At 41.7% G+C, this 15,843-nt stretch overlaps 1 protein-coding gene across 1 annotated transcript in view; it reads right to left on the bottom strand.

The window, feature by feature from the left end:
- Window positions 1-15,843, bottom strand: part of mapk8ip3 (mitogen-activated protein kinase 8 interacting protein 3) — a 58,347-nt gene that overhangs the window by 20,692 nt on the left and 21,812 nt on the right. Inside the window, exons 6-15 of the mRNA XM_080447323.1 lie at window positions 15,262-15,316; window positions 13,491-13,728; window positions 11,391-11,493; window positions 10,899-11,017; window positions 8,557-8,568; window positions 5,927-5,984; window positions 4,614-4,766; window positions 4,313-4,370; window positions 647-798; window positions 117-173 (exon numbers count right to left, since the gene is read on the bottom strand). Coding sequence (XP_080303449.1) covers window positions 117-173; window positions 647-798; window positions 4,313-4,370; window positions 4,614-4,766; window positions 5,927-5,984; window positions 8,557-8,568; window positions 10,899-11,017; window positions 11,391-11,493; window positions 13,491-13,728; window positions 15,262-15,316 — 1,005 coding nt within the window. The remainder of the gene's footprint in view (window positions 1-116; window positions 174-646; window positions 799-4,312; window positions 4,371-4,613; window positions 4,767-5,926; window positions 5,985-8,556; window positions 8,569-10,898; window positions 11,018-11,390; window positions 11,494-13,490; window positions 13,729-15,261; window positions 15,317-15,843) is intronic.

Raw genomic sequence — 15,843 nt, 5'->3', positions numbered from 1 at the left:
ACAAAAGAAAATCTGATGGGGGTCAGATATCGAATATATAACAATGGGGGTCCTTGACATGAAACCACTTTAGAACCACTGCTCTAAATCATCTGTACAGAAAAACAGAATCTCACAACTGCCAGATGGTGGACTTCTTCTTCTCCGAGAGCTGTGGACTCTCCCGAGATGCCCTGAGAGGAAAGAGAGATGGCTGTCAGTCGAGGGGTGCAGGAGACTAACATGGGTTAGGTTACGGTGATCCATCCATCCATCCATCCATCCATCCATCCATCCATCCATCCATCCATCCATCCATCCATCCATCCATCCATCCAAATAAACAAACACAAACATTCATCATTCACCCATCCAATTATCACTGTTTCCCAAACAGTGGGTCGGGACCCATGTTGGGGTCACCTACCAATTGCTTATGGGTCACGAGTAAAATAGCCCCTCTTTTTGGTTTACTACATTGCTTGTAGATCTGCTATTTCCACAATTTTTCAAAAATGTTGACATTTCTCAACATGGAAAACGATTACGACAATTATGCAAAAAAAAAATAACAATCGTGATTATCTCAAAACATTTATGATTTAGGCGATTATGTTCATAATAATTGTGACACAGGCCTAACTCATCATCACCATCATCATCTTACCTGATCATCTCTGTCCATCGCACGGCCTCCTGCAGCTCCATCAGCCTCTCCTTGTACTGGTTCCTCTCCATGAGGACGCGGGCCATCTCCACCCTGGTGAAGCGCCTCCTCTGGGTCATGGTCATGTCCCCATCCTGCATCGGGGACGAATACTGAGGAGAGGAGGGGAGGGACAGAGGAGACAGAGATGTGACCTGGGTTGGTTATACCACCACAGCGATTCCCAAACATTTTAGCCCAAGACCCAAAAGATTAATGTAATTAATACGATTCTAAAATTAATTTAGACGTTTGCCCGCGGGACCCAAACTAGTGAAGATTTCAGATCTACACACCCCATGAATATGAACCAATGTATCGTCAACCAATGTCTCGTGATGCGTTTCGTATCGTTACACCCCTAGTTGTGAGCTTGTAGATCTGCTATTTTCACTATTTCTTAACTATCTTTTTAATGTATGGATTTCTTTCCAAATATTTTTTTTGTAAAATGTTTTACGTTTTAAATTAGAAAAGAAAATCCTTTGAAATAATAATACAAATATATATATAGGGAATGGGTCCTGACCAATTGTTTGGGAAACACTGATTTATCACAGAGGCGCACCAGCCTTTGTCTGTCATTTTAAGCGCACCTTGTGTGTCCTCACAAAGTGCACTTCTCTCCTTTATGCAGATGCATGTGGAAGAGGAGAGTGCACGTAAAGCCTGATTTATACTTAGTTGCACACTGGTGTTGCCGGCGGTACATAGCAGATATACAAGCTCACAGATCTGTGAGCTTGTAGATCTGCTATTTACTGAGCACAACACCGGCACGCAACTAAGTAAGTACAACTCAGGCTTTACGTGAGGAAACAAGTGTGGTTGATTAAGCATTCTAGCTGGATTCACTAACGCTCACGCAATTTTTAGAGGGTCAGTTTTGCGTGGAGTTTCACTGCCTCTAAAAAGCAGGTGCAAATTAGAGCAGGCAGGCTATATATTAAAAGGAAGGAAGGAAGCTCGCGATGGAGATGAGATATCATGTGAATTGTTTAGTGAAATCTGTGAAACATTTTTGTAAAAACTTTAAAGTTTGTTATGTTAAATTTGTGTGTGCTTACAGTTTTTTACCTTTGCATCAAGGAGTCACAGATAGCCCGATAGTTCTCAAAGACACAGGAAGTGAACCAAGAAATAAGCAAAACGCAAATCACACAATAATTCCTCTAAGAAATCAAAATATGACTTTGAATCTCCCACACAAACGTTGCCAAGTCATCCCTGCAACAGTCAAGCTCCTTGCAGCTCTGGCCGACACCATGTGGCAAAGAGCCTGCACCACACCTGGAATATCACAGCCTGCATTCTGTTGTGCTTTGCTATCCCAGGTGAATGCACTGTCATGGGACACAAGCTGTCGGGGCAGAAACCTTGTATCTCCATATTCTAACTTTTTGTGTTTTTCATTTTAAATTAACAACCTACTTGATCACACTACAGCGTTGCACGAAAGCCTAAAAAAATCACAATCACAAGCTCGAAACACGGCGCGAAGCGATGCGTTTCAAAGCTTGTGGATCTGCTACTTTTGCAGTTTTTGAATTTGAATCCTGAAAAGACTTGTTTTGGACATGTGAGGTTTCCACCCGACAGAGACGATGCGTTTCCCCACATCCAATGATGACATTCACCGCCAATAAACAGGGGTTTTTATCAACACATTTCCACCCACAATGGAAAGCTCATTTGTGCTGCAAAACACGGAATCTTTGTCCTGTCATTGTCCATCTCTTTTTGTTTTGTGACTCCTAGTTTTATGTCCTATAGTCGGCCCAAATAGAATTTCTCTCAGCTGGAATTGCACTGCGTCCCTCCCAAAATTAGGTTGCTGTTCTGCTACTGATTCCATTTCATCATCATTGAATTTAGCTTTACTCTTTTTTATTCTTGAGCTGGTTGAGGGCTCCAAATTCCACTGTAGCTTTTAAGCTCTGCTTCAAATGCATAATGTGGCCAGCCGGTGTTCCCATGATTTCCCTGATTGTGGAATTAGCTGTTGCCTTATAAGCCCCGATTTATACTTAGTTGTATGCCGGTGTCACGCGTCAAAAATAGCCAACCAAATCATCATGAGATCACCACAACCAAAAGAAATATTTCGGCGTAGTTAACGCAAGACAGTCTGATCTGGTGTCTTTTTGGCGCGTGCCACCGTTGTGCAATGGAGCATGAATTAGGCTTCATTCAGTATTACATGCTAACAGTGGTGGAAAAAGTATTAAAAAAAATTTACTGAAGTAAAACTATCAATACTGCAATGTAGAAATACTCTGTTACAAGTAAAAGTCCGGAATAAAAAATGTACTTGGGTAAAAGTACAAGAGTATTGGTATCAAAATGTACTTAAAAGTACCAAAAGTAGAAAGTACTTATTATGCAGAATGTCCCGTTTCGCAAGTTTTCAAATGTACAAATTGAAAAAAAATCTTTTGAAAATAGCAGATCTACAAGCTCGCAATGCGTCGCGACGCATTGCGAGCTTGTAGATCTGCTATTTTCAAATGGCTGAAATGATAGGGTTGACGTGGTTTTTTTGTATGTTTTGCAATAATAATCCAAATCTACAGAGTAACTAGTAACTGAATTTTTCAAATCATTGTAGTCGAGTAAAGTACAATATTTGGAGCATACATTAGGCTTCAGTATCTAGTAGCTAATTCCATGCAACCTTTCAAACATAAATCACTCTTACACTTTTGATGTGCGTAAATTTGCATATTCACACGCATCCTAATGCGACGTCTGATTTCCAAAACCAGGGTAAAGCTCTTAAACAGGGTAAAAAAAAGTACATACAACAAGTCCCCAGGACTTTTATGTGTTGTCCTTTTAGCCTTAATGTCGGACTGTACCATGTGCTGTTTACATTTCTGACTAATAAAGTATTCAATCAATCAATCAATCAATCAATCAAAACCCGTTTTAGATGGTTGGCGTTTTTGCCCAATGTTTCGATGCATTTGTGTATGTAAACGCTTTGTTGGATTTCTTTCCGGTTTCTTAATATGAACAGAACTAAATACAAACAGACCCAACTTTTGAGTAAAACATACAAACAGGTTATGGCCATTATTACACTAATGTGCATGCATTCTGTAAATTGAATCAAATAATTGCCATAACCTGATTATTCCCAGTAATTGGATTGTGCAAGTAAATGCCCTCTCTGCGTAGATGTACTGTACATAAATGCAGAATAGACAAATACCCTTTGAATGTTTTGTTAAAAATTAAAGTTCAATTTGTGACTATATTGAGTATATTAAAGCCTGCTTTGTCTGAGTTTCAAACTGACAATAAAAAAAACTAAACAAAACATGCTTAGTGACTGGTGAGATACCAGAACAAGAACAGTCTAATGTGGCTAGATGGGGGGGATACAATGTAGAGCAGTGGTTCTCAAAGTGGAGTCAGGGGACCCCCAGGGGTCCTTGGGAGGTTCCAGGGGGCTGTTCCAAAATAGCAGATATACAAGCTCACCAGCGCGTCACTTCGTGCCACGCTGCGAGCTTGTACATCTGCTACTTTTGAAGAAAAAATAAGTATTGGACATTTTTGCATACATTGGGGGGGGGGGGGGGGTCTTATGATGAAATAAAACGGGGGGCAGTTTCTACTCACATCATCACCTCCTTCATCCTTGGAGTCCTGAGAAGCTCCCAGAGCCTCTGCTCTTAACCTGCACAAACCCAAAGCAAAGAGACATTCAAGAGAGACCACTCACACACACACACACACACACACACACACACACACACACACACACACACACACATATGGGGGTCCGCGGCCACATCATTTTGGGGGATCCTTGGCACGTTTGAGAACCACTGATTTAGAGAGCATTCGCAGAATCGGCCTCAGGTCTTATGGGTTAAGTGTCGCTGAAACACAGATATGGAGGTACAGTTTGTGGACTCGCCTCTTAATCTCCTCCTCCAGCTCCTTGACCCTGGTGTCCACTTTGTTCTTGGACTGTCTCACAGCCTCCAGCTCCTCCCTCAACACCTCGTGCTCCCCGGACAGCTCGTCCACTTTGGCAATCAGGTCGTTCTTCACGATGTTCAGAGCATTTCTGCCAGAGGGGGAGGAAGAGGCGGTGGTCATAAGGGTGTTGGGAAAAAAATCCATTCATGTAAAAATCGAGATTCTTATTATCAACGATTCAGAATCAATTCACAATTTCCAAAAATCTTCTTTTTTTTTTTTTCCTGGTGAAAGTTACAGGAGTTCTTACTGGTGTGTGTGATATGAAATGCAAGCTTTACCATAATCACAGTAAGCGTTATCACGTCTTCAGTCATATTCAAGGGCGAAAACGGTCACTTTCAGTTCAGCACAGCAGAGGGGAGGTGTGTCTGTTGCTGACCCTCGCTGACACTCGTTATCAAGGCAATTATGATGTGTTTCTGCATCAAATAGAACTACACCTAATCTAAGATGCCACCAAAGCCACACTTTTTTACAAGCGACCCTCTCTGGATTTCTTTTGTTTTGTTTGTTTGAGCTGTTGGAAATAACTATGGCTTCACTTGGATGTTAAAAGTCCAGATGACAACAATATGACTGATTGGGAATCATTCTTAAATGAGAATCGAGAATCGTTACCCAAATAATCGGAATCGAATCGCATAGTGAGATAGCATAGCCGCGGTGGATCACAAACCAATTCTGAGGTCTCACGGGAGTAGCCATTTTGTACTTTGAATAGGAAGTTCAGTAGTACTTAAACTTGTAGACCTACAGTTAGATGGTTTCATTCTGTAAACATTAACACCGCTGGCCCAAACATTGCAACCTTTTGTGAACTACTTCCTTTGTTTGTATCCGTTACCCTGGGAAACAACATGAACCACGAATATATATTTTTAATTAATTATCAATAGTATTTTTATTACTTTAAATTAGCTAGTGGTGCAAACAGCTGGCAGGTTCAGGTTGTTGAGTGACACAGCTCCTAATGTAGCAACAACACAATCTTGAAACGTGATGTGTTGTGAGCTTGTCGATCGGCTATTTTCAGGACGCTGGGGTTTAAGTGGTTAAAGCCTAATTTATACTGTGTACAGTGTTGCTTGCAGGGGAAAAAAAGTTTGAGAAAAAACAAAAAAACTGTTGTTATTTTTAGCGGCAAACACCATCCAATCCATCATACACCATCACACTGCAGAGTATAAACTGCATCATTTTTTACAAATATAAATCTCATTTTCTCTGTCTGTCTGTCTCTCTTACTTGGTTTCCAGGAGTTGTTTGTTCTCTGTCAAAAGGTTTTCCACCTCTTTCCCCATTCCTGCAACATTCCAAAAAAAACTCATTAGTTCTCATCTTCACAAACATCGAGGTAGGTGAGAAAATGTGGTGAAATTGATTTCTACAGTATGTGTTCAATCCTCTATTATACCAAAATGAAAGTATGTGTGAGGAGTCTTCACAGCGCAACATGTTATTTCTTGTATTATTGTTCTTTCTCTATTCTACTATTCTGTTATTCTGTTTTCTTTTATACTTTAATAAAAAACAAAAAACAAGAAGCAACAAGCATTGGAGTATGGTAAGCTAGACACTCACATAAAAGCTTAAAACGAAACAAATAAATATTGAGTGACATGCATGCTTAATTTATACTCCCATGCCGAAATGTTAGTCAAGAAGCTCCTGTAAGGCAGATATGCCATATAAATATATTATTTAGATGACATGGTGTTTAGACAGATGCCAGGATTGATTTGTAGAAATTTATTTTACTATACCCACCTGGCTATGGCCGCCCAGCTACAGCCGCCCCAAAATAAATGAGAATATTATAGAATATATATGAACCTTTACCTCCTCGCAGTAGCTTGCCAGTGTTGCAAATATTGTTTTGCAAATATTTATTGCACCATATTTGAATGAAGTCTTCATGTGCAGTTGACATAACAGGTCAGATAAGACCACGGATATAGCTAAATGATGGATTGCCAAAGCTCTAAATGCCTGTATTTTATCCTATCTCCCATTTGAAGGAATTTTATTGCAGCAGTGACATTGAAACATCATTGATGCAGTAACAGTCCTTCAAATAGGAGTTAGTACTTGGTGTAAGGATCTTTTTGTTCGACCTTGTATGCTATTTTTTTTAATCTAGCACCTGTTTTGAAACGCAAAGGAATAAATAACCCATTAAAACCGGGAAAGCATTTGTGTCATTTTGTTAGCGTTGGCTATTAAAAAATAGCAGACATACAAGCTCACTTCGTGAGCGAGATGAGAGCTTGTACATCTGCTATTTTTGAGCATTTTTTAAAAAATGTGAGAACTACTACGATTTGTAAGGCATTCGTAGAATCGGCTTATGGGTTAAAGAGGGGCTCTTTTATGGAGTGAACCAGTGCATGGGGAGATGGAACACACGGTTGATATAAAGATGAAATAATAAATAAATAAAGCTGTTCAAGGGCAGTAGGGAGGTTTGTGACATCAAAGCGAGGAGCACATTCCAGGAAGTGACATCATCATGTATAAACCACCAATAGGATCAAGACTGTTAATAAGGCAAGGGACACCTTACCGAAAAAATCATCACGGACTGGTGGCGAAAAGAGAAGGGAAGGAGGAGAGAGGAAGGATAGAAGGTTTGCAGAGAAAGGCAGGAATGGGAGAAAAGAGAGGAACGCCAATAAGCACTTGTTAACAGACGGTGAAAGCAAACTCCAAGAATATACCAGTGGTGTAAAGTAACCAAGTACATTTACTCAAGTACTGTACTTAAATACAATTTTGAGGATTTTTTTTACTTTACTGGAGTATTTCCAATTTTCTGTACTTTTACTTCTCAGTGGCAAATATTGTAATTTTTACTCCACTACAATTATTTTAAAACTTTAGTTACTAGTTACTTTGTCGATTTAGATTATTATTACAAAACATGCAGTAACCACTTCACTATATATATTTGGCCATTTGTAGATCTGCTATTTTCAAAAGCTTTTGTATACATTTTATACATTTGAAAACTTGTGAAATGGGACATTCTGCATAATGAGTACTTTCTACTTTTGGTACTTTAAGTACATTTTGATGCCAATACTTTTGTACTTTTACTCTTTACTCTTTACTTTAATTTTGAATTCCGGACTTTTACTTGTAACAGAGTACTTTTCCCACCACTGGTAACTACTGTATAGAGCTGTCCAATCAAATCTAATCGCCGAGCCATTTGGTGATCATTTGGATAATTAGAGACTCGTTGAAATCAAGCAGTGGATATTCATGAGCAAATTGATTCTAAAATGTGTTTATTTTTTCAAAAGGTAACCATCTGAAAAAAGATAATCACTACAGTAAGGTGTTTTGGGAGGTATCCAATTCACAGAAGAGCTATAATGAGAGAAGTGAATGGTGTCCTCTTATGTCTAATAATAATTAAAGGCAAAACCACATGAACCCCAGCGTCTCTATTCTGAGCATGTCATAATAGGCGAACATTCTGCAAAAATAGGCGAACATTCGTCGAAAATAGCCGATCTGCAAGCTCAGCTATTTCCGTTTTATGACGTACAACAAAGCATAGGGTTTAAGTAGTTGATAGCAATCAGTTATTGATAAATATCTACACCAGAGGTTCTCAAACTGGGGTCCAGTGACCCTCGGGGTTCCTGGAGGGGGTTCCAAATGGAACCCTTGCAGGTCCGTAACTCTGAGAGGTTCCATTAGTACACTCTCAGAGTTACAGGGGGTCCTTGAAATGAAACAAGTTTGAGAACCACTGGTCTAAACACTCAGACATGGCGTTTTAAAACGAGAAAGGAGACGTAATCAATCAATAGTGCGAATGGGTGCGACAGAGAGGGATACCAACCAATCCAGGTTCACATACACACCTGAGAATTCCCCTATTGGTGTTTGCAGCAGACGTGTACAAAAAACAGGACAAAAAGAACAAAACGAGTGAGAGGTTAACAGATGAACGAGAGGGCGTGTCAAATTGTATTTCCTTATTTCAATGTGCCCCACAAACTGAACCCAAACCATTCAGAGGCAGCAAAATAAAGAAACAACACCCACTTCCCCCTTCACAATTGGCTGAAATGAACTTGACCTATTACAAGTCATAGATGATATTATTATCCCATTATGACCGGGAAAGCATCTGTGTCATTTTAGATTTAACCACTTTAACCATTATTTTATACTTTGGCTATTCAAAAATAGCAGATGTACAAGCTTGTAGATCTGCTATTTTTGGAAAATCGTGATTTTTTTTAACTCAAATCTTTGCTTCTGGGGGTCCCTGGAAGAAAATATTTTGAGATGGGGGTCTGCTGTTAAAGACATATACTTTTGTGGGTCCTTGACATGAAAACGTTAGAACATATAGCATAACATAAGTTTTTCAGAATAACTGTGGATTTAGAAGACATTTGTAGAATCGGCCTCAGGTCTTAAAAGAATCCTCTAGAATAAGTGATGAGAAAATCCAGTTTAACATTGAATTAAAAACCCATAACACTGAAAACTGAATGAAAAAATATATATTAACCAAGGGTTCAAACGTAAGATGAATCCTACAGAATCTCAAAATCTTTTAAATGAATTCTGTGTCAGCCGCCCCCATAACAACATGGATAGGAAGCTGGGTGTGGGGGAGGTTGGGGAGGTGCAGCCACCATGGCAGAAGCAAGCTTTTCTGGGCTGTGCGATGGAAGGATGACATGTGCTGCTGGGATATCATGGGATATATATCTGTCCAGCCTGGGCCATGCAGGGTCAAAGGTCGGATCCAGTGTACACAGCCTCGCCATCATGTGACGCTCGGCCGCCACTTAATGCAACATAAAACAAACACAGGCCTCAGCTGGTTCCATGCATTTGGCAAGCTGCCTTCCCTACCTCCCTTCCTCCACTTGAACACTTTTCTACCATGACTATAATATAATTATGCAACATTGTTTTCTCACTCAACAGTAAACAAACCAACATACAGTATAAGTGTGCACAGGGCATCTGAACATTTCTAAAGTGACAATTTAAGGAACTTTACATTACCTCTAAAATGAAATAAATAAATAAAAATAAGACATTTACTGTGTCAAAAGAAATCAACAAACTATACTGTAATGGTCAAACATTGGCCAAATTGTCAAATAATATAAGAAAGAGGCAATTGTTTTGAAAATAGCTGATCTACAAATAGCTGAGGCGTTGTGAGATTGTAGATCAGCTATTTTCGCAATATTTATCTGTGGAACCGAGTCAAACTAAATGCAATGGCTCAACTTCTACAATTCCAAGTGCTTGTCAGGGTAGGGGGTCCCCAGTTCAGATATGATTATGCCTGAAAAGGTTGAGAACCCTTGGACTAGATAATGTGACAGATAGATACAGTATACGTTTCAAGTGAGGTCTCGCTTTCATCTGGCCAGCAAGAAGGGCTTTCAGCTCAGAAGAGGATAAAGGAGGCGAAACTTCCCCTTGCAAGTTTTCAAACTTAGAATCTTTCCTTTTGTGGTAAAAGCTAGAGCTAGGCCTTGGGGTATTTCCAGGTTAAAATGTGCATTGTGAGATGTACTGTAGGCTTCTCAGAGACAGCATGTTTTATTTTGGAACTAGGTCTAACCACTTTCAACCTGAGATTCTTATTTTGGGCAAGCATTTTATTTCTTTTATTTATTCATTTAATTATTTCAAAAATGTTAAAACAATAAAATCAAATGCCAAAAAATCTAGCCTTGCATCGTGACGCATAGTGAGCGTGTTGATCGGCTATTGTTGCACAACACCGTCATACAACCAAGGATAAGACAGGGTCTAAGTGGCTATAGCTGAATTCCAATACTCCAAATTTCTGCCTCCTCGCTTCCTCCGCCATCTGTCCTCCAGCATGGCGGTGTTACGGTGAAATTGGTGATCTGCCGAAATATGTGACATTTGGGTAGACATCACATAACGTCAGTGTCGGAACGTAATCATCATTGCGGTTTGTTTATTAGCAGAGTTCAACCTAGCGGTATTTAGGCCACGTATTTAAAGACCTCCATGTAAGTTATGTGAAGTCCACAAGATGGTCACATATTTCGGCAGGTCACCAATTTCACCGTAACACCGCCATGCTGGAGGATAGATGACGGAGGAGGCAGAAATTGGAGTATTAAGCCTCTCCGATACGCATCACATCACAACACAACCGACCAAACTGATTGTCGGTCCAGGTTCAGTTTTGTACCTAGAAGCTCGGCTCCCGCGTCCACGTCTCCGATGATGTCCGACTTGGCGTCCTTGATCTCGTGGTAAAGAGAGTCGGTGTTGATGCCAAAGGCCTCGTTCACTATGCCCTGGGAGGGACTGAAACACATCGACAGCTGAGAAGGAGCTCAGCCGTATCCTCTGACCAAGATGATACTGCTGTAGCTTCTGTTTCCTCTCTTTCGGGGGTGGAAACCATCATACGTCCCAAAACTGTTACTTTTCAGGATTCAAAATTAGCTAAAGTAGCAGATCGATAAGCTTTTGATGCTTTTTGTGTGACGCTGTAGTGTGATCAATTAAGGCGTTTACCCATTCAATCCGGGAACGCATCTGCGTCATTTTAGATTTGAGCTATAACCATTATTTTATACTTTGGCTATTCAAAAATAGCAGATCTACAAGCTCGAGCTTGTAGAGGTTTCTGCCCCGACAGCGACGTGCTTTGTGGTTTGGTTCGAGCTCTTCCTACCTGTTGCCTCCTCCGTAGACCCGGGGGTCCACACACATGTCCAGCTCTGGGGTGGAATCGATGATCTCCTGAAACTCAGACCATTCGTCACTGCTCCCCATTCCTGCATAACAAAGCATGACAGAAAACATGCATCAATACCGTATCTCCGTGGCTTCTTAGCCACTTAAAACCCAGCATCCGTATTGAGGTGTTGCGTCGCATTGTGAGCTTGTCGATCGGCTATTTGCTGGAACATACGGCCCGAGGGCCGGGTCTTTGACCATCTCAATCCGGCCCTCAAAGTCCTCAAAGAAAAAAACAAGAATGAATATGACTTGACAGTCATATTATTAGCAGATGCATGCTGTATTGTGTGTGTGTGTGTGTGTGTGTGTGTGTGTGTGTGTGTGTGTGTGTGTGTGTGTGTGAGTGTGTGTGTGTGTGTGTGTGTGTGTGTGTGTGTGTGCGCGCCGTGTGTGTGCGCGCCGTGTGTGTGCGGCTTGTCAGCGTGTGTGTGTGATTGTTATCATAGACCTGCTTGTTTCTCGCCTAATCGCCCTGAAGGGCTTTAAATTTCAATAATGGCTACCTCCCCATGCATTATCCCGCTTATTACACGGCTACTTAATAAATACATAAATACATTTACCCAAAAGTAACAACAAAACGAAGTATTTCCTTGCTTACGGCAATGAAAGTATTCCATAAGTATTGGGCTCGTATTCGCCTCGGAAAACAAATGAGAAAATTAAAAAAAACTCGCCCCAAAACACACTCGCCCCCCATTCTATATACTGCCGATTTGCCTGTAATACCGCCGGATTTGCCCAGGGGCAACTGTGTTTTGGGGCGAGCGTTTTGGTATTTCCCCCGTTGTTGAGCCACATTGAATGTGCGCCGCTAAACGCAAATTATGTTTTTTATGTAAGTGTTGGCAACCTTCTTAGACAACACACGGGTCTTCCCAACAATAGCGAAGATTAAAGTCAGGGTGAACATGGCCAAATAATAACTTAATAGTCCAACTAGGTCTGAGGAAGCACGCTAGCGTTTTGGGGCGAGCGTTTTGGTATTTCCCCCGTTGTTGAGCCACATTGAATGTGCGCCGCTAAACACTAATTATGTTTTTTATATAAGTGTTGGCAACCTTCTTAGACAACACACAGGTCTTCCCAACAATAGCGAAGATTAAAGTCAGGGTGAACATGGCCAAATAATAACTTAATAGTCCAACTAGGTCTGAGGAAGCACGCTAGCATTTAGTCTATAGTCCGCAATCAGGACTGAGAAGCCTTGATTTCCTCAGGGAGGGGAGGGGGCGGAAGGGGTGGTACTGCAGACGACGGGCCGTCTCCCCATTGGCTTAAACGGGGAAGTGTCCCCAATGCTCCCCATTGGCTTAAAGTAGTGAAGGACAGCCAGGACAGCCAATGACAAATAGGTGTCGCGGATGAAATAGATGTCGCAGATGACGATGTCTCTGTCTCTTTGTAGAGCAGATTGCATCTGCTAAACCCCCTCAAAAATCAACATCTTAAAAGGCAGCGTTTTATGTTAATTGTTTTGAGGGAAATGAACTTAACTCAAGTCCAATCAATTATTAGTAATTAAAGGTAGGGTAAGTGATTTGCTTTGGTTAAAATAAGTGTTAAATAGCGTAGAATATAGCATAGAGTGTTTGTTCAGTAAAAGGAGTCTCCCATGTCTCTCCAGCTCTGAAAATGCATGTTCAGTACTCTCTCCTCCTGATTGGCTTACATTTTGTCACCTACCAGAAAATGTACTTATATTCTGTTTACTAAAGAGCTGGAGAGACCCCTGTGACCCAACAAACGCTCTGTAGCAGTGATTACTATCAGAATATACAGTAGTACTTTAACCTTTTTAACAAAAAAACAAAAAAAAACAAAGAAAATCACTTATCCTACCTTTAATGTGTACCATTTGAGTGCATACTTGCATTCCATTCCAGATCTAGAAGCTCAAAGCTTGTATATCTGCTGATATAACCCCTCCCCCCCCCCCCCCACACACACACACACTAGCCCTGTTTCCTAAACAATTCGCTCCACGAAAAAAAGAAGAAAAAATTATTCTGGGAACCACTGCTCTCCTTACCAATGCTAACATTTCTGGTTTCCTGCGACACCTGCACCTCCATGTTCCGGCTGAGGCGTTTGGCACTTTTCCTGCGGTTGCCGCCGCCGGTCCGCATGGCGTCGAACTCCGCCGGCGGGAGGAAGCCCTCGTTGAGCGGGGTGACGGAGGCGGACGGGACGGACGAGGTGGGCGTGTTGGACTTGCTCCCCGCGCTGCTGGGCGTGGCCGCCACAGAGTCCGACTCGGAGCCGTCCTCCTTTCATGTGCGGGAGGGAGAGGAGGACAAGATAACATCTCACCACTGAAACATGTTGTATGGCCAACAGTGTGAAAGGAGCCCCTGTTTCCTAAACAATTAACAAAATATGTAATATCATGATGTTTTGGTTTAGTTCCTGCTGCTTCATACTGCCAAACAGGTGAAGGAATCACAAATTGAGGCTTTAACTTTTGCTTTTATGAAATATCCCAGACCATTAGGGTTTTATGGAAGATGCGTCTGAACATATGGCTAGTTTGAACACTTCAAATGCTCGAATCTTAAAATAATAACCAAAAACAGCCTATCTACAAGCTCTCAATGTGTCTGCGACCCATTGAGAGCTTGTAGATGGGCTGTTTTAGCTGCGAAAACTGCTTCCAGAGAAGACATGCTGGCTTTCTATGGAAATCAGTCGTGGCGACTGAGAACGTTAATGCATGGGAGCAGGATTCATGCAAGTGTTAATTTCGTAAACCGACAATTAAAACTAAGCTGCGGTGACTACAACTATGACTAAATGCATTGACAATTTCGTCAATAAATAGAAACTAGATGAAAATGTTAGGGAGGGACTACTGGACTACTGGACTACTTAGTAGAACTAAGACAAGTCATTTTATGCTTGGTTACTCGCCGATGTCGCACTCCGCAAAATAGCCGATCTACAAGCTCAGCTTGTGAGCTTGTAGATCGGCTGTTTTCGGCATGCAGCTAAGCGTATTACGACGCCATCACGGCCTCTTTGTGGCCCGAACATCTGGCATTTTAACAGTCCCTAAAAACTAGAACTACATCCACCTAAACTGTTGAAATTGCACAATGTGAAGGAGGGTACACTTACAAACACAAGGCTTTACACTTAAGGACACGAGGTACACGGTGCAACACCATGGAAGCTGATGTTCCACAACCACACGGGAAAATAATCACACAAAACACGAGAAAGCAAACAAGGACCCCCTCTGCTTGCTTGAGTCAAAATGTTTTCTAGCAAACTCCATGGATTCTAGCCTATGATAAAAGCCACACACGTGACTTGATTCAAAATGACGCATCTTCAAAAGTGACACAAGCAGGCGTGGGGGGGAGGGGTGTCCTTGTGGATGTGGCTATAGCAGGATGAACGGTGGTCAGAGCCTTGTATTAGAGAGTTGCGTCACGTGGTCACGTGGTTCATGTTAACTCGAAATAGTGACAAACGCTCATAGACTCCAGTGCATTCCGTAAACGTCCGGTTCAGGGCTTTGTCACTATTCGCCAATAGAAGGCTCTGTAGAAGACTGGCCCGATGAAGTGAACGGAGGTGACGCAACTCTCCTTATATGGCTCTGGCGGTGGTGAAGGCCAGCCTTCTCTCTCCCCTGCACTCCTCCAACAACAAGGCCGGAGACACAGGGAGAGATTCAGCCGGGGCCGTGTCTGGCACACCTGATAGCCGGAGGAGCCGTGGTTGGGCTGGCCAAGCTCGCTGCCCTGCCAGGTGTCTTTTCCAGGCATCATCCTAGCCCCCCCGTGACCCCCACGTACCATGCCTTCGGCGTTGGGGTACAGACTCAATGACGGCGGGCGCTCCGCTTTGCTGCTGGGAGAGACAGGGAGACACAGGGAGACACAGAGACGGACGAGCGTGAGACTCACACAGAGTGTGGAAGGACATAATAATAGCAGTGGTGGACGAAGCACTAAGAAACCTCTTATCTCCATATTCTAACTTTTTGAGTTTTTTTCGTAAATGAACGCCCTACTTGATCATACTACAGCGTCATACAAAAGCATCAAAAGTAACAGATCTGTAAGCTCGAAATGCGGCACGAAGCGACGCGTTTCGAGCTTGTAGATCTGCTACTTTTGCTGTTTTTGAATAAAAACAAATCTTGAAAATGAACACTTTTGGACATAATGAGGTTTCCACCCGACAGAGACGATTTGTTTTTACTACCACAATATGAAAATACTGTTACAAGTAAAACGCCTTCAAAAATGTACTTGAATTAAAGTACAAATGTATATTGGCATCTAGCCTTGGATCAAGACTATCATAGATGTATTTTATCGAGTCTGACTTTTACTTTCGTATCTATGATAGTCTTGGGCTTTACCCCCCAATTG

Source organism: Gymnoscopelus braueri (genome assembly GCF_963280865.1).
Source record: "Gymnoscopelus braueri genome assembly, chromosome: 13".
Taxonomy (NCBI): Eukaryota; Metazoa; Chordata; class Actinopteri; order Myctophiformes; family Myctophidae; genus Gymnoscopelus; species Gymnoscopelus braueri.
The sequence above is the reverse complement of the archived record's forward strand: the minus strand, read 5'-3'. Positions and strand labels throughout refer to the sequence as shown.